At 32.4% G+C, this 21,745-nt stretch overlaps 3 protein-coding genes and 2 pseudogenes across 3 annotated transcripts; 4 read left to right on the top strand and 1 right to left on the bottom strand.

Annotated features, from left to right (window-relative positions):
• The first annotated feature begins 665 nt into the window (after window positions 1-665).
• Window positions 666-1,831, top strand: LOC142620383 (B3 domain-containing transcription factor VRN1-like; annotated as a pseudogene).
• A 2,459-nt stretch (window positions 1,832-4,290) lies between these two features.
• LOC142618823 (B3 domain-containing transcription factor VRN1-like) lies at window positions 4,291-7,847 on the top strand. Its single transcript, XM_075791857.1, has 3 exons — window positions 4,291-4,440; window positions 6,949-7,500; window positions 7,587-7,847. Exons 1-3 carry the CDS (start codon window positions 4,291-4,293, stop codon window positions 7,845-7,847), a joined length of 963 nt encoding a protein of 320 aa, XP_075647972.1.
• Window positions 7,848-7,971: 124 nt separating this feature from the next.
• Window positions 7,972-10,725, bottom strand: LOC142620382 (cathecol O-methyltransferase 1-like; annotated as a pseudogene).
• Window positions 10,726-11,215: 490 nt separating this feature from the next.
• On the top strand, window positions 11,216-16,044 carry LOC142620381 (B3 domain-containing transcription factor VRN1-like). The gene is made up of 4 exons (XM_075793756.1): window positions 11,216-11,229; window positions 13,478-13,619; window positions 14,994-15,548; window positions 15,643-16,044. Exons 1-4 carry the CDS (start codon window positions 11,216-11,218, stop codon window positions 15,925-15,927), a joined length of 996 nt encoding a protein of 331 aa, XP_075649871.1. The 3' UTR covers window positions 15,928-16,044.
• A 1,016-nt stretch (window positions 16,045-17,060) lies between these two features.
• On the top strand, window positions 17,061-19,294 carry LOC142621281 (B3 domain-containing transcription factor VRN1-like). Its single transcript, XM_075794603.1, has 3 exons — window positions 17,061-17,324; window positions 18,287-18,838; window positions 18,923-19,294. Exons 1-3 carry the CDS (start codon window positions 17,184-17,186, stop codon window positions 19,190-19,192), a joined length of 963 nt encoding a protein of 320 aa, XP_075650718.1. The 5' UTR covers window positions 17,061-17,183; the 3' UTR covers window positions 19,193-19,294.
• The last annotated feature ends 2,451 nt before the right edge of the window (window positions 19,295-21,745 follow it).

Genomic DNA, 21,745 nt, shown 5'->3' with positions numbered 1-21,745 from the left:
ATTGATCCTCTAAGTTTTAAAATTTTCATTTTAGTCTTTCATGTTTGATACAAAATTGATATTCTTGCATTACACGATATTTTATAACTAGTATTCATGAAATAGTTAAATATGAATAGAACTTTGTATTGCTAAAAATGGATAGCGAAGCTAATATGAAAATGAAATCAAACATAAATGGCTAAAATGAAAATTTTAAAATTTTAAAAACCAAAATGAAAAGAATATCAAACTTTAAGTGTCAAAAGCATATTTTAGTGAAAATATAAGTTATATATACAAATTATAAATTTAAAAAAAGAAAAAGAAAAAGGGGATGATTGAATTAATAAACTTGTTTTTATAAATGCCTTCAAAGTTCAAACCTATCATCTGGAAACTTTGTAATATTTATTATGCTTCATTTTTCACAAAACTTTAAATCTTTACAATGTTTATTATTATTGGTCATTTTCAAGGAAGCTAGTCAAAAGGTTATTCCCATAATCAAAGGCTTCAATCTCAGCTATCAAAATAATCACTCCATTATCCAAGGTCATTGCTGTATAGTACACCTTAAAAGCATTATTTTACTCTCAAATTAAGCAGCCCCACAGTCACAGTCTGAAACACTACTCAAATTCCTCTTGTAATAGTAGCCTATTACTGTATACGTATTTAGAACTATGGTATCAACGGTACTTTTGATTATGGTAGCTATATCAAAGACTCACCAGACTAAAGTAAACCCCAACTAGAATTTCGATCATCACCGAGCTTCAAGTTCTATGGCTGGCAAGGCATGGAGACTCTCAATTCTTTAAGATTATACTCCCCTCTGCCATGCAACACATGAAACTGGTAATGTACCCTCCACTAGTTATATAGTATCATACCATTTTACATTACAAGTACAACAATGTAACTTTATTTAGTGGCTACAGAGGATCTCTGAAAAATTTGTGATGGAATTTGGAGATGAGCTATCCACCATAGCTACACTCACTGCTCCCTATGGTGGTATTTGGCAAGTGTGATTGAAGAAAGCAGACAACAACATTTGGTTTTGTAATAGTTAGCAAGATTTCGTTAAATTTCATTCTATTTGTTATGGTTACTTTTTAGTCTTCAAATATGAAGGAAATTCAAGCTTCCATGTTCTTATATTTGATAAGACTGCCACTGAGATTCAATATCCACCCAGCAAGAAATGTAAATTGGAAGATCATCAGGTGGAAATAATAGACTTAGATGAAGATGATACAACCATATCAAGGCATGACAACTTGAATGAAAACGAAATGTCTCCCTCAGATGGTTTGCCCAAAAAACATAAAGTCAGCAAAAAGTTTGTAGGAAAACTTTTTCTAGCATGTCTTCAAAAGGGAAACTCAAGATGTCCAGAGGACAAGAGAGAGCAATCCAAGCAACCAAAAAGTTCAAGCCTAAAAATCCTTCTTTCATGGGTATCTCGCGACCATGTAATATGGTGAGCCTTTATACATAATGTGATCATGAAGTTCTCTTAAATATGGCCTTGAAACATATGTGCTTTAATGCTTAGTTGTTTCTCTTCCTCGTGCAGTATGTATCTGCTAAATTTTTTACCAAGTATATTATTGGGAAGCAATTTGTCACACTTCAAACTACTGATGGAAAACAATTGCAAGTCTTGTGCTATTACAATCATTATACATATTCAGCAATGAGATTGGGGAAGGGATGGGTTGCATTTTTGAAAGACAATAATTTGGAAGAAGGAGATGTTTGTGTCTTCGAGGTGATCGAGAGGAAGCCTATTGTGCTTAGTGTCTCAATATTTCACGTGGTTGACCATCAAAGTTCAAACTAGAATAACATGTTTAAACTTTAAACTAGTGATGTTTATGCTTATATTTAATTAGGGACTTTGATCACTGGTGTGGTTTATATCTAATGGATGTGGTTTTAAGACTTTTCTCTGACCAGTTTGGTATGTCTTGTTGAAGTAGTCTGTACTCTATAGTCCGAATCTGATCTGGTCTTTTAATATATTTACTGTTTTTTTTTTCTTGTTTCGAAGCGTAATTCTAATGAATTTTGTAGATCACCTTTGTATGGGACTAAATTTGTACAGCTTAGTCTAATTCATATTACTGATGTAGTAATAATTTGAAGCCAAATAAATACAAAAACACATTATTTTCACAATATTTTGTATAACTATTAAAGTGACAAGTTATGATTGGTGTACAATAAAAGTAATGTCAATAGTAATTCGAGTGAAAAATAATGTGGCATGAATCACAATCCGCCACCTCAATAAGTTACAAAATTTGTTGTGTTTGTGATACCATATGTGGAGGTGGTGTGGGTGCATATGACATGATGAAAGGATGAAGTGGATTCTACATTCTAGGGTAGGGAACCAAGTTGGTTTAGAATTCAAGTTACATCCACATTCAGGGCATTATCAAACCTCAAAGAGGCAGTTCAAAATCACCCAAGAGGCAAGGCAGTTGAGGTTGGAGAGGCATTGAGCCTCAAATGGCGCTATTGGTGTCCTCCTTTGTTGGACCTCGATGCCTAGAATGATTATTAATTAATACCTTGTCTTCGAGCTTCCAATCGAGGTCCAGACCTCGCTGAAATCTGACCGAGGCATGGTCAGCTGTGAGTCCAAGGCATGGCTAGTCGAAAAGCAATTGATATGAAAGGCACCAAGCAAGCAAGAGGGTGAAATGTGAACTTGCCAACTCTAAGCAAAAGTAATGTGAAGAGCTCGAGTAGACGAAGAACTTAGAACTTCTTAATAAATCAATACGTAGAAGTTGCAGGCGACCCAATCCAATTGTGGAATCTAAGTCTTAGAGCTGAAATAGAAGAGAGCAAAGAAGCACAGTGCAGAAAGTGGAAAAGGGAAAGAAATAGACAATTGATTTTTTTGAAAAATGTTTATATTTTCACTAAAAGTGGAATTAAAAGAATTATATAATTTTTCATTAACAAATACCTTAAGAACACCCATTAACTAGACTTATTCAAAAAAGTATGCATAAATACAATAAATTTGTGCGTGTAAGAAAATAAATCATTAACATGTGTATTTTATTTTTTTAAGCGTGTATTACAGCTCATAATTGATCATTTTTCAATTTTTAAAATAATAAATACATATGTTAATGATTCATTGGCTTGCTTATGCAAATTCATGGTGATTACATGTGCTTTTTTGGATATATGTTTACAATTTGACTTTATTTTGAAACAATCTAGTTAACGAGTATCTTAGGGTATTAGTAAATAATCATTTTAGAAAAGTTTGAATACTAATTTTATGAAAATTATAAAAAACTATAAAAAAAGAAGTTAGTTGTTTTTTTTTCCCAATAAATAAAAATATTTTTTATATTAATGCACGCAGTGCATCCGTTAACCTTTTTTTCCTTTTTAAAAAGTGTAAAAGAATATTATTTAATAACAAATTAAAAAATAATTTTTAAATTAATGGCAGTAGTGCATCCATTCACATTTCTCTTTTTGAAAACTGTATAAAAATATTATTTAATAAAAAAATAAATGTATTTAAACAACCGATGAAGGCCTTCATTAACAATGAGTGGTTTTAGGACCACAAATTATTTCATAAATTTTTACTACAACTCTAATGTAGTAAATTATTGTGAGTGGTTATCTATCACTTACATATGTATCTACATTTTTTTTTTATTCACAACTCACACTATCATATCACACTTGTGGCAAAAAAATTTTGCAATAGAGAAATGCTAGGGACATGTACTTTTACACAATTTTGTGCCACAACTCGCTACTTGGTGAGTTGTGATTGGTTTGAGTGTATTAGTGGGCCATATGAGGACACTTTCTAACCAATAACAACTCGTTATATGGCGAGTTATAACCAAAGTTGTGCAAAAATGTGTGTTCTTAGCATTTCTCTTTGTAATAAGGTATGTTTGTGTGTTACTGGATTTTTTTTTTTTTTTCTTAACAAAATCCATTACTATTATAAAAGCCTTATTTTGGTAAATCTTTTGGAAGCCTCGATGTGAGCTGTCAAACATGCATGCACTATATCCATTACCCAATGTCATGACCTTTTTTTTTCTTTTCTTTTTTTGAAAAACAATGTCATTACCTTAAAAGCATCAATTTGATGTTGGAATTGTCTCCACTATTGCCTGTAGCTCTAGTCCATCAGCTCCAAAAGTCTCAAACTCCACTGATAATTGTAGCCATATCTAAAGGAAGCAGAGAGTTTCGCCAAGATATTTACAAAGGGTTGGATCGATCAACCATCGTGATCATATTATGGCAGCTAAACCAAAGACTCGTCGGACTAGAGTGGTACCCGACTGGAAATATGATCATCATCAACATTGGCCTTCAAGTTCTATGTCTATGGCACCCTCTCACTTCTTCAAGATAATCCTTCCCTCCACCATGCAAGAAATGAAACTGGTAATTACTTAATGTACCCTCCACTCTATATACCTTAATTTACACCGAGTAATTAAGACCCTGGTTTCTTTGAAAGTTTTAACCTCTTCTGTTTGGTTTATCAGTACCAGTACTATATTTGCAATGGCTTGCATGTTTGGTTTTGAATATTCTCGGGCTCTTGTTTTACTGTTTATTTCGTAATTTGTAAAAAAGAGGAAACCGTATTTAGCCAGTTCTTGGTTTAGTGTTTATTTCGATTGACTACTCGAACTGGGATGGAGATAGATAATTTAGTATATGTAGTTATAAGGGAGGGATATATTGAATTGAGTGCAATTTTTTTTTTTTTAAATTGAAATATAGTCGAGTTTGAAATTTGAATATGGTATGAGTTTTTTTTTTTTTTTTTTTTTTTTGAAGGAAGAATATTGTATGAGTTTGAATATAGTATTAACACAAATACTGCGGCAAAACTATTATAGTGTTTTAATGAAGTTTAGCTGATTTATTTTTTTAAAAATATACGCATGAGCCATGGACAAAAGTTGAGCTTAGTGGAAATGCTGATGGATGACTTATGACAATAGTTAATAATTAATTTAAAGAAATTTTTTATAGGAAAAAAAAAACAATTAATGTTTTGACAACTTTTTTTTCATTTTTGTAATGTCAAAACTTTCTTAAAATTGATAGTTAATCAATGCCCTAAAAGCACCCATTAGTGCACCCGTTAGTACGACGCTTTAATTATAAGGCTACCAATAATTGAAAAATAATAAACAAAATGGAGAAAAGGGTATAAATGAAAAATCCTTCCCTATAAATAGTGAAATTAAAATATAAAAAAAATCTTAACAACTTTTGGAAAAGTATGAATTCCCTTTCCATGCGTTTCGGCCACACTTTTCTCTCATGTCTTCTCTCTTCCTTTTCTCTTCACTCTATCACGAATTTCAAAACAGTTCTAATTAACAGTTTTCTATTTGTTTATGTCTAGAGTTAATAGTTTAACAAAATTCACAAGCATAACCACTATAAAAATCACCACAATCCAAAGCAATAAAAAGAACACACTCATTTTGGTGACAAACTGAAAAACTTTTGAAGAATGTGCCAAACAAAACACACCCCACTTTGGGGGTAATAAAATCTTGGGAAAATTCATCTTTATTCATAAACTAAAAGTTGTTACGCCAAAGTATTCTCTAAAAGATTTCTACCAATTTCACTAGTAGAAATTTTAGAATCTTTGTGGTTTGAAAGGGCAATTGACTGTATGAAAACTCTAAAGGTGAAATTCAACTATTCAAGTATAAGCTCATGAAGAGAAAATAGAACATAAACTCCCAAGGAGAGAGTTTCTGAATGTTTCGTCTCAAGAAATTAAGGCTCTTCCTATGTTATCGAAACAACAGCCTCTCCCTTTGAAAAACGTTCAAAGTGAGGTAAATAAGTAAGTACGGAAAAACTATAATAATTTCACTTAAGGGTCAAGGAAATTCTCAGAGACAGAAAAGTTATGCAAACTTTAAATTGTCATATTTACTCATTTCAAATCCAATTGGATCAAATTTGTGTTTGTCTTGAACACTGGATGCTACTTAATTTCCAATGAAATAGGTTTTAGTCAAAGATTTGTTATGTTGTAAAATAAAGGGTCAAAACTCAAAAGATAATCAAATCATCACTTCGAAGCTAATTTTGTTGTCTTTGAAAAACTTTTGAACCAAAGTCAACCCTAACATTGTTCCCTTTATATAACCTAAATTTAATATGTTTTGTGACTCAACCCTAACATATTTTTCTTTATATAGCCTAAAGTTCATATGTTTTGACATTAGGATTTACCAACACATTTATGGACTAGGAAGCTTACTGTCTCTCACCATTCAAGCGTGTTTAAAATTAATAAGATGTACGTAGCTAATACTTATTGGAGAAATTTTTTTATCCATTTTGGTTTTTTTTTTTTTTTTAACTAGAGAAAAAGATAGGAAGTCTTCTGTCTGCGAAATCATCAATAATATAACTAACTAAATTGCAAAAATTTTCATCAATAATATAGCTAACTAAATTGCAAAACTTTCCACCCGAGCCAAAGTTGCAGAGGTTAAATGTAATGAATCTTTAGCCCATGAAAATTCCTATGCATCACATGGTTTACATAGCATTGCTTCATTATTGTTTGGAGAAAATATCAATCTGAGCTCTTGAATTATTTTCCCTTATTTCATTTCACTAGAATTACCTGCCTATAGATATATATGTTCATATAAATTTAAATAGTTTAAAAGATTGCTGGTGATTCTAAAAAATTCTACAAAGTGGGAAAAAAAACGATCAAATTTTAAAAAGATCGATCGAATTGATTAGTTAGTTTGTGTCACCAAGGCCACTAATGACTCATTTTAATTGTAATTGTAATTATTGGAATCAATATTTCTACATGTTGGGGTCACATGTTTCATTGATTACATTTCACATTGTAATTCAACACAATATGACTTAATTCAGTGGTGGCTGCAGAGTATCCCTGAAAAATTTGTGAGTGAATTTGGGGATGAACTATCCTCTGTTGCAAAACTCACTGTACCCTATGGTCGTATTTGGCTTGTGGGATTGGAGAAATCTGACAAGAACATTTGGTTTGGTGATGGTTGGCAAGATTTTGTAGAATACCATTCTATTTGTTATGGTTACTTTCTAGTCTTTAGATATGAAGGAAATTCAAATTTCCATGTTCTTGTATTTGATAAGACTGCCACAGAGATTCAGTATCCATCAAGCAAGAATTGTAAATTGGAAGATCAAGTGGACGTTTTGAAATTAGGTGATGCAAATATATCAATGCATGACAAGTTGGATGAAAATGAAATATCTGACTCGGACGAGTGGCCTACAAAACATGAAGTGAGAGAAAAGTTTTTAAAGAAAAGATATTCCGGCACATCTTCAAAAAAGAAAGTTAAGATGTCCAGAGGAAGAGAGAGAGCAATCCAAGCAGCCAGAATGTTGAAGCCTAAAAATCCTTCTTTCATAGGTGTCTTGCGGCCAAATTATATACAAAGATATATTATGGTGAGCCTTTTATACATGATGTGATTATGAAGTTTTCAAATATTGGCATTAAATATGCTTATTTGCAATCTTTCCTTCTTGTGTAGTATGTGCCTGTCCAATTTGCTGTCAAGTATCTTAGTCAGCCTAAAATTGTCAAACTTCAGACTTCTAACGGAAAGCAATGGCCTGCCAAATGCATTCTCAGAGATCGTGCAAGCTCAGCAATGAATATAGGGCGGGGTTGGACAGTATTTTCAAGGGACAATAATTTGGAAGAAGGAGATGTTTGTGTCTTTGAGCTGATCAAGAAGCAGCCAGTTGTGCTTAAGGTATCAATATTTCGCGTAGTTGACTATGCAGTGTAACTGGCTTCAGACTAGTGTCAAAACTAACAATGGTCAGAGATTTTCGAGGTGCTGAAGCTTCCGCGGTATGGTTATTTCGGATGGGTTGATGCTACAACTTTTTGTTTAAGCTTGTACGTACAGCTTAGTGGATCTTGTTGAAGGATTTTGTAACAAATACTGTCAATTTGTTTCCTAATATGTATCTGGATTTGGTCTTTTTCTTCCCCCAAAGACCATTGTATTGCACTTCAATTTTTGTGACTTGTGACTTGTGAGTGACTCCATTTAGAGACTTGCTGGTTGCTGCTGTGAAAGGCACAGAAACTGACAGTACTATTCCATTGAGGAAATGCGATTTTGAATTAACCTGCTCTAAACGTGATATGACTTAGGCTAGGCGAATAAAAAATAATCGATGTTACAGGCTCTTATCTTGGTCCATTGACCTCATTTTTTTTATTTCTCAATAACAATTTATTACCTAAGATTTGTTATAAAAATGTTGTAAAAGCATGTGCATGGAACTCAGGGCATTCAAATGATCTCCCTAAACTGGCCCAAAAAAAAATATATGTAATATTTTTTATTTTTTATCTTTTGGTTTGTTTTGACTCCCTACAATAAAAATTTGAACACCTTTAACTCTATATTATTTTTTTTAAGCAATGAGTTTGAATATGATTTTCTTAAAAATATTTTGGCATTTTTAAATACAAAACAAAAAGCCTAATAGAAAACCAATAAAAAACCAATTTGATCTAAAATTTGGAAAATAATAATAATAATAAAAAGTCCAACAACAAAAGTAGAAATTTATTAATCTTAAATCTTAGAAAAACTCCGTTTAGATTTTAACAAATTTGAAATAAATCAATCAAATGGAAAATTAATGGATGAGTGATTACATGGCTATAAACATTGAAAGAGATGTAGCTTATAAAATTGATAATGAAGAAATTATGTAATGATTTAAAAAAAATTTAAAAATCGTAGAAAGCAATTGTAAAATTTTATATATTTTGATTTTTTTTTTTTTATGATATCTATATATTCAATTTTTCTTTCTATATTTTTTATAATTTATATTTCTTATTTACCCCTTAAAAAATAATTCTAGAGCAGCCAGAGTGAAAATGTTGCAAATTAACACTACTCAAAATAAACAGAGACTTTTAAAGCATAGACTTTTAAAGCACTAGAACGTTTTCGATTATGGGGTTGTTAAATTGGTTGGGTATGGGCTTGTTAAATGGGCTGGGTATTATTTAGTCCGATTATGTAGGTTATTCCGTTATTCTTTGTTTGAAATAATTGGTCCATGATTTCATAGTTAGGCCCAAATAGTTTATTAAGTATTGAATGTCACTTATTCAATGGTGTTGGAGGTGTTTTAGAAAAGAGGCAAAATAAATGAAGAGAGATTTAGCTAGCATGGTAATTAAACTGGGAAAAAGACTAGTTACAAAAAATTGTTGAAACAACTCTTTTACTAACCTAACAAGAGAAAGCAGCACTACTAGAATATATAGTAGTATACTACTATTTCAATTGGCACATGCACTGAAATTCATCATATTATTGACTGACTATGGTTATCTTTTATGTTGATTAGATAAACTTATATATATGATTTGTCTGTTTCATATTTGCATTATTCTTGTAAAAATCATGAGATCAAGATTTCGCAGAATTGTTGAAACAACTTTATTAACCTAACACCATTTCCTATGATACACAAATCAATTAATAATTTATTTGGGTTTAAGTCAAGGGTACAAGTAAATCAAAACAAATAATAATAACAATTAAGTTTTAATCCCAAAATTTTGGATTAATTATAAATTCACTATTTATAGTTAAGATTGGTCATATCTCATATGTATAAATCTATCAATACAAAATATGCCTTCAAATTATGAAACTCACCTTCATAAAAATAGCATGCTCTTTTGGAACGCTTTCAAACATATCTCCTCCAATATGTTCCACACCTGTAACACAAATCTATACCTCTCTTTATTTGCACAAATTGTGTATAAATACATTGTAGGGCTATCTTGGTTTATGAACTTGTGATCCAGAATTTTCATTACACAAACCATAAAAATATTAATCAAATTTTAATTTGGTGAAACATGACAAACCTTAAAAAATGGAGATTCTGAATTAAAATAATACCTGGATAAGCTGGGGCATGTTGTATAACATGTGGTAAGTCGAAATTAATGCCTTTGATATCGGTGTATTAGGAAATGATTAAGTTAAGAGTTACCCCTCTCCACCAATATCAACTAGTTGTGTGAGTTGCTCAAAGCCTTTTTAAGACTCAAGAATCTTCTTCATAACAATAGTAGTGTGGTTAAACATTACTGTGTTAAAAACTTTATTGAACCTAGGGTCCAAGTCTGGATACTCGAAGGCATGCATGCCATTACCATATACCCTGTTGAATGGAATTCCTCCCTCAAGACCTCGTCTTGAGACTAGGCCAATAAGCTAGGGACCCAATGACACACCATCTTCATTACGCACAAAGTGTTTAGACACAGGAGAAAGACCGTAGAGCCTTTGTAAAGACCCAAAATCATCAGCAACCACAGAGCAACCGAGCACAGAGTGGCTTGCCAGCATCCTAAGGATGCGGTCCAGCATTGTGGCTGCTTCGGGGTTCTTGGTGGCCGGAGAGATGAGCTACAATCTGTGAGGTAGAGAGCTTGGCTTCTGGACCAGCTTTGGCTAAGACATCAAAAACACCAAGCTCATTAGCCGATTGCAAGACCATAGGCAGCACAATGGAGGTCGTGAGCTGCATGGCATAGGAGAAACTCTTTTCTTCTTCTTCTTCTTTTGTATCACCATCAACAATTCTTGAGTGGGATTCTATTGGAGAGCCCATTATAGTGTTGGCCTTGAAATAGATGGAAACAATGACTTTGATGAGAGTTTCTTTGAGATTTTGAGGTCTTTTCTGAACAATGGAGACAGAATGGGGTGCAATTTTTCATCTTCATTTATTCAATTCTTGCACTACTACACCATAGTTTTTCAATACATAAATGAGAGCTCTTACACTTGTCTTTTATGCATATACTTAATAACATTCAAGCAATGCAAACACTTATTAGTTACATGCAAGTAAATAACCATTAAGGACATAAGTTTAAAATAAATAGAAAACTACAAACATTAAGGATAAACGGAGAAAAGTTAACAGGTCGTTAATTTAGGAAATTTGTTTAGAAATTTTTTATGAAAAATGAAATAAGTAACTAATTTTTTTCATTTTTTTTTTATTTTTTATTTTTTATAAAAGTTGTATTAAATTTTTTTAAAATAATCAATTAACCAATGGATACATGTTAACTGTACCTGTAGTCAAATGTGTAATGCGTGGGAACAAGTAAGAACACTACGTCACTAGACTCACTACCCAAGATTAATAAAGGAATTAAAGTGAACTTGACCTATCTGTTTTGTTAAAGCGGTGTGCCGGTGTGTACACGTGTAATGCTTGGTAACAACACTAAATCACTACCCAAGCACTAATATAGGACTTAAAGTGAACTTACCTGTCTATTTTGTTCACAAGTTGATTATAAGTTACAGACAGCAACAACAAAAAAAATTTTGATTATAAGTTACCACCTAAGGGTGTAGTCTAGTGGTCTTGCATTATGTACAAGAATCGTTAAGTGTGATGTTTAAGGTTCAAAATGGAATATAGACTTACTTGGGTTATTTTTATTAGTAGTTCTAGGTTCACTAATGTCTCTTGTGGGGTTAGAAAATTATAGCTTACCATGGTCCTCTTGCACCTTACGAGGGCCACTAACTCAGTGGGTATGATTCTACTATGGTCACACTCAGATAGAATTGCCACATTGGTCGTCCCCTACCCATTTTTGTTCATAAAAAAAACTAATTATAAGTTCAATTAATTGTTGGTGGATAACTAGCTATATAGGATTTGAAGGATTGAACCAATGCCCAAAGGCTAGTGACATTTTGGGTTCGTCATAATGTTACATTACACTGTAATATTACATTATTGTAATCTTACATTAACATAATCTCAATACAAAAATTCAACATTACATTATTTTGGAAAGTAATTAGATTAAGGTGATGTGATATATTTTATAATTTTAGATTATGATAATGTTAGAAAAAATAAAATAAATCAAAACTAATCTTAATGTCACATCATTGTAATATACATCACATTAAGGACGCATCACAATGAACCAAATGCCCTTTGTGGAGACTAAAAGGACTTAGGTAAGTATTTGGGCCTTGGACTTTGTTGATGGACGCTAGTTTGTGTTAGACTAAAAGCCTCTTGGAACTGTAACTCGGCCCATGAGTCGAGAGTCCGAGGATTCGTCCGAGAAAGAATATCTCCTCGGACAGACCCACGATGGCCCTGGGATTCGCCAAAAAGATCAAGGCAGGGTTACGTAAAAGCCGTTGGTTAAAAGGGAGACTTAAGCGCCCTCCAGACGCAACGGTGTGAAGGAAATATCTTATGAAAAGGCTGCTACCTCCACATTAAAAACCCTACACCTACCTCCCTGGCCGCATTAATGGGAAAATGACCCCTGAACAGTAGAATAAAACTTTCTAGCTATTATATAAGGACTTGAAGAAGGTGGTGGGGAGAGAGATCGGTCAGTTAGCAGAAGAAGAACTAAGAACTAAGAACTGTAATTTTGGCATAAAAGAGAAACAATACATAAATCGTCCTCGGCTTACGTCCAAGGAGGTTCCTTTATCATATTTGTTTATCATTTGCAAAGATTGTGGCACTCTAGCCTGTTTGTCAAGTTTCCAATACCCCTAAACTAGATTTCAAATCCACACTCTACAAATCTTATTGTTTAAGGCTCATTGGGCCTGAGCCCACGTCTATCTTTGGATCCAGGTGCAATTGTGCGCTTACACCCTTAATGCATGATACATGCTGCTTACTTCAAGTTCTAGTTTTTTTTTTTTTAGGGAATAACTTCACATTCTAGTTAATTCGGATTTTTTTTTTTTTTTGGGATAGGATTGGAATATAATGTAAAATAGAGAAAAAAAAATATACATTAAAGAAAAATAATCGCACAAGATAATATATATGTGATTTGATAATTTGCTTACGTCTACAAAATTATAATGATTTCACTATTTTAAACTATCTTGAACCTGAATGGTATTTGTCTAAACCTCAAGAAAGGTTAATGGAACTTACCCTAATAAATAAAACCACATAAATTACAATCCTAGTAAAAGACTTAATTTATATATGGTAATAAATAAATTTCTAGAAAACATAAATTTAAATGAAAATAAATACATAATAAATTAAATAATCACATTTTTTAAATACATATAAATCAAATAAGCATGTTTATAAATCTTCTATCAAAGTTGAGCTGCCAAACATGCACTATAGTCATATCCTTGAATTTTCCCACTGTCAGTAGTACTGTAGTACACCTTAAAAGCATCAACTTTGAATGATGTCCACTATTACCCTGAAGAAAATCATCCCTTTTTAAACCCCACTGGTAATGGTAATCAAATCCCTAAAGGAAGGCAGAGTTTCGTCAATAAATTTTCCAACTTTGGATCAACCATTGTGACTATACTTTTTAATCAAAAAGACCTCCCCGGACTAAAGTGGTGCTCAACTGTGATCATCATCATCAACGGCCTTCAAGTTCTATGGCGGGCAGGTGCAAGGGCAGGACACCCTCTCACTTCTTCAAGATAATCCTTCCCTCCACCATTCAACACATGAAACTGGTAAGTAATGTACCCTGCTACAATATATTTCAATGACTTAAATGTTTGATTTTGAATATTCACTTCTTTTTTTTTTTTTGAATATTCACTTGCTCTTGCATGCATGTGAGTTCTTGTTTCAATGTTTATTTCTAATCCATTTTTGCCTAATTTAGTTTTTCTAATTATAATGTTTATCAAGAAAAACTTAATCTAATCATTACAATGGAGGGATACGTTGAGTCCAATTTTTCTTTTTTTCGGTGAGACGATCAAAAACACATACTTGAAATATATGAATTTGAATGTGGGAAAACTAGTATTAAATAATGGTAAAAGACATTGATGAAATGTGAAGATAATATTTATTATTTGATGATAAATTTTGGCTACCAAAAATTAAAAGTAATTATAAACATAAACAAAATTGAGAAAAGAAAATTAAAATAAAAATCGTTTGCCTCACTAGGAGTAGGAAGTTTATTGTCTGATTGTCTCACATCATTCAAACATTTTAAAATATTAGTAAATTGTTTTTTTTTTTTTTTTTTTTTGTGTGGCCAAAAACATTAACAAATTTTAGCTAAGGCTTTCTTGGTGAAATTTGGATCCCTTTTCAAAATTAGTCGTCCTTGTTGTCTTCCACAACGCATTGATACTGATTGTCCTGTGTTGAGCACCTTTTAAACACTATGAAGAAGGAACAGCTCTATTGGTGTTTTTTTTTTTTTTTTTTAATCTTTTTAATGTTAAGTTTCTTGTTCAAAAAATTGTGAGAAGCCCTTCTTTCTGCAAAATCTTCAATAATGTAGCTAACCAAATTGCAAAACATTCCACCCGAGCCAAAGTGGTAGAGGTGAAATGTGATGAACCATGAACCAGTAAAATGCCTGTTCATCACATGGTTGACATATCATTGCCTCATTGATGTTTAGAGAATATGTTGATTTTAGTTTCCTCATTTTATTTTATTAGGAATACCCTGCCAATAGATATGTTCAGATAATTTTGAAAACTTGGAACGACCGGTGATTCTACGAAAATTAAGAAAATGGGAGAAACTAAAAACCAGATCAAATTTAAAAAGTTCAATAAAAGTGATTGGTCTGTGTCGCCAATCCTAGCTAATCTAAGGTTGCGTTTGGATAGTTTATATTTGACGGCTTATTTTACTATTCAGCTTATCTTTTCTAGTATTAATGAACTAACTTTTAGTTTTATTTACAGTATTTTCAACAAAAAGTTTTCAATTTCAGCTAAATAAGCCGTTTTCAAATGAACCCTAAGAATTGTAATTATGAGAAGCAATTTCTACATCTTGGAAACATATGTTTAGTTGATTTCATTTTACATTGTAAATAAAGACAGTATATATAAGTTGATTTGTGGCTGTAGAGCATTCCTGAAAAGTTTGTGAGGGAATTTGGGGATGAACTATCCGCTGTTGCCAAACTCACTGTACCCTATGGTCGTAGTTGGCAAGTGGGATTGGAGAAAGCTGACAAGAACATTTGGTTTTGTGATGGTTGGAAGGATTTTGTCAAATACTATTCTATTTGTTATGGTTACTTTCTAGTCTTTGAATATCAAGGAAATTCAAATTTCCATGTTCTTGTATTTGATAAGACTGCAACTGAGATTCAGTATCCATTGAGCAACAACTGTAAATTGGAAGATCAGGTGGACAGTATGGAATTAGATGATGCAAACATATCAATGCACGACAAGAATGAAAACGAAATGTCTTACTCAGATGATGAGTTGCCCACAAAACATGAAGAACTAAGAGAAAAGTCTGTAAAGAAAGAAATTTCTGGCATGTCTTCAAGAGGGAAACTCATGATGTCCAGAGGAAGAGAGAGAGCAATCCAAGCAGCCAGAAGGTTTAAGCCTAAAAATCCTTCTTTCATGGGAATCATAGGGAGTGCTAATATGCATAAACATACAATGGTGAGCCTTTTCAGAAGATATGATTATGAATTGTTTTTCAAATATCTCCATGAAAATATGTTTGATTAGTTTGCAATCTTTCTTTCTTGTGCAGTATATTCCTGCCAGATTTGCTATAACGCATCTTTGTGGGCCTCAAATTGCGAAGCTGGAGACATCTGATGGAAGACAATGGTCTGTCAATTGCCATAAAAGAGGTCGCTTAACTTCAGCAATGAATTTAGGAAGGGGATGGACTGTATTTTCTAGGGAGAATTGTTTAGAAGAAGGAGATGTTTGTGTCTTTGAGCTGATCAAGAGGAAGCCTGTTGTGCTTAGTGTGTCAATATTTCGTGTAGTCGACAAATGCATTGCCAGTGAAATAAGCTTCAAAGACTAAACGATATCTGGTGCAAACTTTAGCTGCAGAGATGTTTGACGTGCGTGTCAAAGCTTATTAGGTTTTTGTTTTTGGCTAGAGTTAACGAGGTGCATACCTTTATCTTATCTATGGACTAGGTCCAAGTTTGTCTGATCGCTGGGTCTTGAACCCTTGATTCTAAACTTTTGTCTTATAAGCCTGTGATACAGCTAGTGAATCTTATTGAAGAAGGTTGTACCTTGTGTTATATGTTTATTGGTTTGTTAAGTTACTTTGTTTTCACTTATAAAATGAGTTCCATCTTTAAAAAAAAAATTATATAATGAGTAATGTTACGGTCACAAATTATTTTACATTATTTTTACAAATTATTGATATAATAAACTTTTGTTAATTTTCATTTAATCTCATTAGTGACATAACTTTTTTACTTATTAATTTTGTCTGCCCGGCCTTAATAAAGGTTATAGTTATAAATTTTTCATACTCTTAATCCTCTACTATTTAAACAATTAAACAAATTAATACTAACTTATTTAAATATATGAATATTAAGATTTTTATTTTTGTTGTAATATTGTCTTGATAAACACTTGGATAATATTATTCAACTCTTATTAAAAATTAGTTTGTCTTAATGAGATAATTTTAGTTGTAATTTAGTATATTTGTTTTAATAAAATAGGTTTTATTAAAAAATTTATAATTATTTGTGTAATAATTTAAGTGATTTACTTAGCTGTGCCCTTAAGTAATTAGCTATTTTAACAATTTTTTTTTAATTTCTTATAAAAATTTATCCAAAATAAATTATTAATGTGTGCCTCCAAGTCCAACCCTTAATATGAAGTAACGGGACACGATATGAAGTAGAATTTTACGGACAAACAAAAACCCAAGGGTGGGAAGAGGACAAGATAAGATCAGACATCTCATCTTTTCCCTCTTCTTCGATTCTCAATGTCATTCCTACTTTTTTATAAAAGAAAATTGTTAGACTTATAAAAAAATTGTTACAAAATCTTTTATACATTTGCTTTGGTGAGCTGTGAAATAAGCACTAGTCATATCCATTATGTAATGTAGTACTATAGAACACTGTACACCTTAAAAGCATCAATTTGGTGACGGATTGATGTCCACTCTCACCCCCAAAGTCTGTAACACTCAAGACTCCAATGGTACAAATCCCAAAAAGCAAGGCAGATGATCAGTTTCGTCAAGAAATTTTCCACTCAACCATCGTCTTCATACGTTTTTTTTATATTTAATTTATGATGGTAGCTAAATCAAAGACTGGAAGGAGTTGGTTACAGGTGCCTTCAAGATCAAGTTCTATGGCAGCCGGAAGGGGCAGCAAACCCTATCACTTTTTCAAGATAATCCTTCCCTCCACCATGCATGACATGAAACTGGTAATAAATGTATCTTCCACTCTATATATACCTTAATTTGCATCAAGTGATACCCTAGCTAGTTTCTTACTTTCTTTGATTTTTTAACCTTCTATTTGGTTTACCAGTGGCTGCCTTGCATGTTTGGTTTGACTATTCTCGTGCTCTTGTACGCACCATTTTATCGATAGGTGTTTTTTAGGATAAGTTGACTGCAGAAGTTTTTTTTTTTTTTTTTTTTGGGGGTAAATTTCTAAAAAATTCTTTCAAATTTAGGCTCATGGAGAAGACAAAAATATTATTTTGCTGTCACTAGGAGTTGGAAGTTATTGTCTGATCACAACATTCAAACATGTTAAAAAATTTAATAAATTGTAGCTAACGCTCTCTGGTTAAAAATTTTGATCCCTTTTCAAATTTAGCTGTTCTTGTTGTTTCCCACAATGAATGCATTAATTGATACAGATTCTCCAGTGTTTTCAAAAAATCTTAGGAAGCCTTCAAAACGTAAAAAATAAAAAATGAAAAATGTCTCAAACCGAAATTACAAAACATTCCACCCAAGCCAAAGTGGTTGAGATGAGATGTAATTAACCATGGGCCGGTAAAATGCCTGTTCATCGCATGGTTTGCACATGATTCCTGACTTGATGTTCAAAGAATATACGTTGATTTCTGTTTCCTCATTTCATTTTATTAGAATTGGAGAATTGCCTTGCCAATAGATATGTTGAGAAATTTTTGAATACTTGCAATGTGGATTGGTGATTCTAATTTTTATTTTATTTTTTTAAAATGGAGAAACAAGAAATTAACCAAATCAAGTTTTAAAAAGTTTAATTCTTTTTAATGTTTGTGTCGTCAACGCTAGCTAATTTTACAATTTTAACTATTAGAAGCAATATTTCTACATCTTGGGAACCAATTAATGTTTCATTTTACATTATAATTAAAGCCGATATGACTTAATTTGGTGGCTGCAGAGGATCCCTGAAAAGTTTGTAAGAGAATTTGGGGATGAACTATCCACTTCTGTCAAACTCATCGTTACCTATGGTTGTGTTTGGCAAGTGGGATTGGAGAAAGCAAATAAGAACATTTGGTTTTGTGATGGCTGGAAGGATTTTGTTGAATATTATTCTATTTGTTATGGTTACTTTCTAGTCTTTAAATATCAAGGAAATTCAAATTTCCACGTTCTTGTTTTTGACAAGACTGCCACTGAGATTCAGTATCCATTGAGCATGAATTGTAAATTGGAAGACCAGGCAGACATTATGGAATTAGAAGATGCAAACATATCAATGCATCACAAGAATGACAATGAAATGTCTAACTCAGATGAGTTGGCCACGAAACATGTTGAAGCGAAAGAAAAATTTGTAAAGAAAATCTTTTCTGGCAGGTCTTCAAAAGGGGAATTCAAGATGTCTAGAGGAAGAGAGAGAGCAATCCAAGCAGCCAGAATGTTTAAGCCTAAAAATCCTTCTTTCATAGGAATCATGAGACATTATAATATGAGTAGCCGCTATATGGTGAGCCTTTGTACATGATGTGATTATGAATTTTCAAATATCGCCCTAAATATGAATAGTCTGAAATCTTTCTCTCTTGTGCAGTATGTACCTGCGGGATTTGCTTTCAAGTATCTTCATCAGCATGACCAAATTGCCAAACTGGAGAATTCTGAAGGAAGACAATGGCCTGTCAATTGCTATTACAAACCTTCAAGCTCGGCAATGAATATGGGGCAGGGATGGATTGAGTTTGCCAGGCATAATGATTTAGCAGAAGGAGATGTTTGTGTCTTTGAACTGATCAAGAGAAAGCCTGTTGTGCTTAATGTGTCGATGTTTTGTGTAGTTGATTATGATATACCAGCGAAATAAGTTTCAGACTTAGATCTTGGTTTCAGAGATATTTGACGTGCCTATGCTTAATTATGAGATGTTTTTTTTTGGGCTAAAGTTTACAAGGTGCCTCTATTATAACTATGGACTTAATTAGTTCTTGTTATTCTGATTGGTCTTGGGCGCTTGATTGTAAAACTTTTGCTAAGCTTGTAATACAGCTAGTAAATCTTAGTAGTAATTGTTGGTTTGTAATGTTTACTTTGTTATGTTACTTTGTTTTCAATTATTTAATAAGGAATGTTATAGCTATATATTATTTTATAGTATTTTTACAAATTATTAATATAAGAAAAATTTTACTGATTTTCATATGAGTCCATCACGTACATAACTTTATTACTTACCAATAATCATTTAATGCATTGGCGGTTTATAAAATAGTTTGTGGTTTTATCATTTTCATTATATCATTGAGTCAGATTAGTCAAGTTGACTAATCTGAAGTGTTTGAAGTTGAAGTTGAACAACCCTACACCTCCACTTCAGAAGAAATTACCAAACCTTAGGGCATTCACATTTAAGATGTAAAAAATGCTAAAAAGTCATTTTTAGCTCTCATGACTTGAAAACTCGTTCACATCAACAATGCATTTCTTAAAAATTTTAACAACTTTGTTATGGGAAGGTCTCGTCTTTGGCAACTTACTGTAGCAAAATTCTCAAAAAAATAATAATTTTTCATTAGGTTTCTCTCTCTCTCTCTCTCTCTCTCTCTCGTCCTTCTCCCTTTTTTCTTTTTTCTTCTTCTCCAGCTCTCTTCTTCTCTCTTTATTTTTTTTTTCTTCTCTTCTTCTCCAGCGCCTCTCTTTTGGGTCGGCATTCTTGGCTTTTTTGGGTTGAGATAGGAAACGCTGTCTGGGTGGTGGTCATTTTTGTGGCTGGGTGGGTTTTGGCCAGGGTTAAGATCAAGGCGGGTGAGTTTTGGCCGGGGTTGAGATCAGTTGGGTGGGTTTTGGCTGGGGTTGAGATTGGGGTGGGTGGGTGGTTCTGGCAAATGATTTTTTTTTTTCCTTCTTTTTTTGGTTTCATTGATGTTTGTGGGTTTGTTTGGTTGCTAAGAAAATCAAGGAAAAGGAATGAAAATTCTAGGTTTCATTGATTGTTGTTGCTTGAAGTTAATCTAAAATAAATGGTTGTCAATTTTTTTGGTGGTTTGTGGGAGGAGTTTGACGGATTGTGGGTGGTGGTTGGTTGTGGATTTGTGGAGATGGTGGATTGTGGGTTGTGAGTGTGGCTGCATTAGATAGGACAAAGAGAGAGAGAGAGAGAGAGAGAGAGAGAGAGAGAGAAGAGAGAGAGAGAGAGAGAGAGAGAGAGAGAGAGTGACAGAAGGGGAGAGAGAGAAATCAATTAAAAAAAATGATTAGTTTTTAGTTAAGATCTGAAAATGTAACATACATAAGAGCACTTGTAGCAGTGGAGCTAAATAGCTATTATCTATAGATGTGCACTGTTCATGAGAGCTAAAAAAAAATTAATTTTTTATTTTGTGTTCACATTATCTTTTTATTGTGGTGTTTTTATTGTAGTGAGATGTATTATTTTATTGTGGTAGATATATTATTTTATTGCGATGTTTATATTATTTTATTGTGTTGAAAGCTAAAATAGATCCACTGCTGCAGCATGTGTGTAGGTAAAATAGATAAAGTAACTTTTGGTGGAGCTAAATTGCTAAATTTTACCTACACACATGCTGCAGCAGTGGATCTATTTTAGCTTTCAACACAATAAAATAATATAAATATCGCAATAAAATAATATATCTACCACAATAAAATAATACATCTCACTACAATAAAAACAACACAATAAAAAAGTAATGTGAACGCAATATAAATTTTTTTTTTTTTTTAGCTCTCATGAACAGTGCACATCTATTTATAGATGTGCACTGTAGCAATGAGCTAAAAAAAAATAGATTTAGCTCCACTGCTGCATGCTTCTTTTTGGTATTTTAGTGGAGCTAAAATAGCTATATAGCTATTTAGCTCCACTGCTGCAAGTGCTCTAATATGTTAGATAGATGGTAAAGTAAGATTTTAAAATAAACAAAGTATTATGTTTACGTATCGAATGCCAAAATTTTTAATATTTTGGATGTGAATGCCCTTATAAAAATATTCAAGTTAGTAGAGTCATAAATTTAGTAATATGGCTCCAAGATACTTCCACTTCTGTTGAAATTACCAAACCACAATTAGTCCTGCCTATATACAAAGCTTTAATTTCTATTTTAGTATTTGGATGATAAATAATGTAAATTAATTATTGAACAAAAATTCAATCCTTCTTTCCCTTCTAAACGGCCATATTATTGTATTTAAATTCTGACTTTTTGACAATCTAACCCCGTTTGGTTTAGTTCTAGAGAAGGCAAAGGAAGGGAAAATAATTTTTTTTTTAATAAAGTAATTTTAATATTTTATTTTGTTATATATTTTAAATTAAATACTCGTAGTTGCCTAGTGGCAATCTTAGGTAGCAAAACAAATAATATTTTAATATTATGGTGAGTCATGTTAGCTT

This window comes from Castanea sativa, chromosome 12 (genome assembly GCF_040712315.1).
Source record: "Castanea sativa cultivar Marrone di Chiusa Pesio chromosome 12, ASM4071231v1".
Taxonomy (NCBI): domain Eukaryota; kingdom Viridiplantae; phylum Streptophyta; class Magnoliopsida; order Fagales; family Fagaceae; genus Castanea; species Castanea sativa.
The sequence above is the reverse complement of the archived record's forward strand: the minus strand, read 5'-3'. Positions and strand labels throughout refer to the sequence as shown.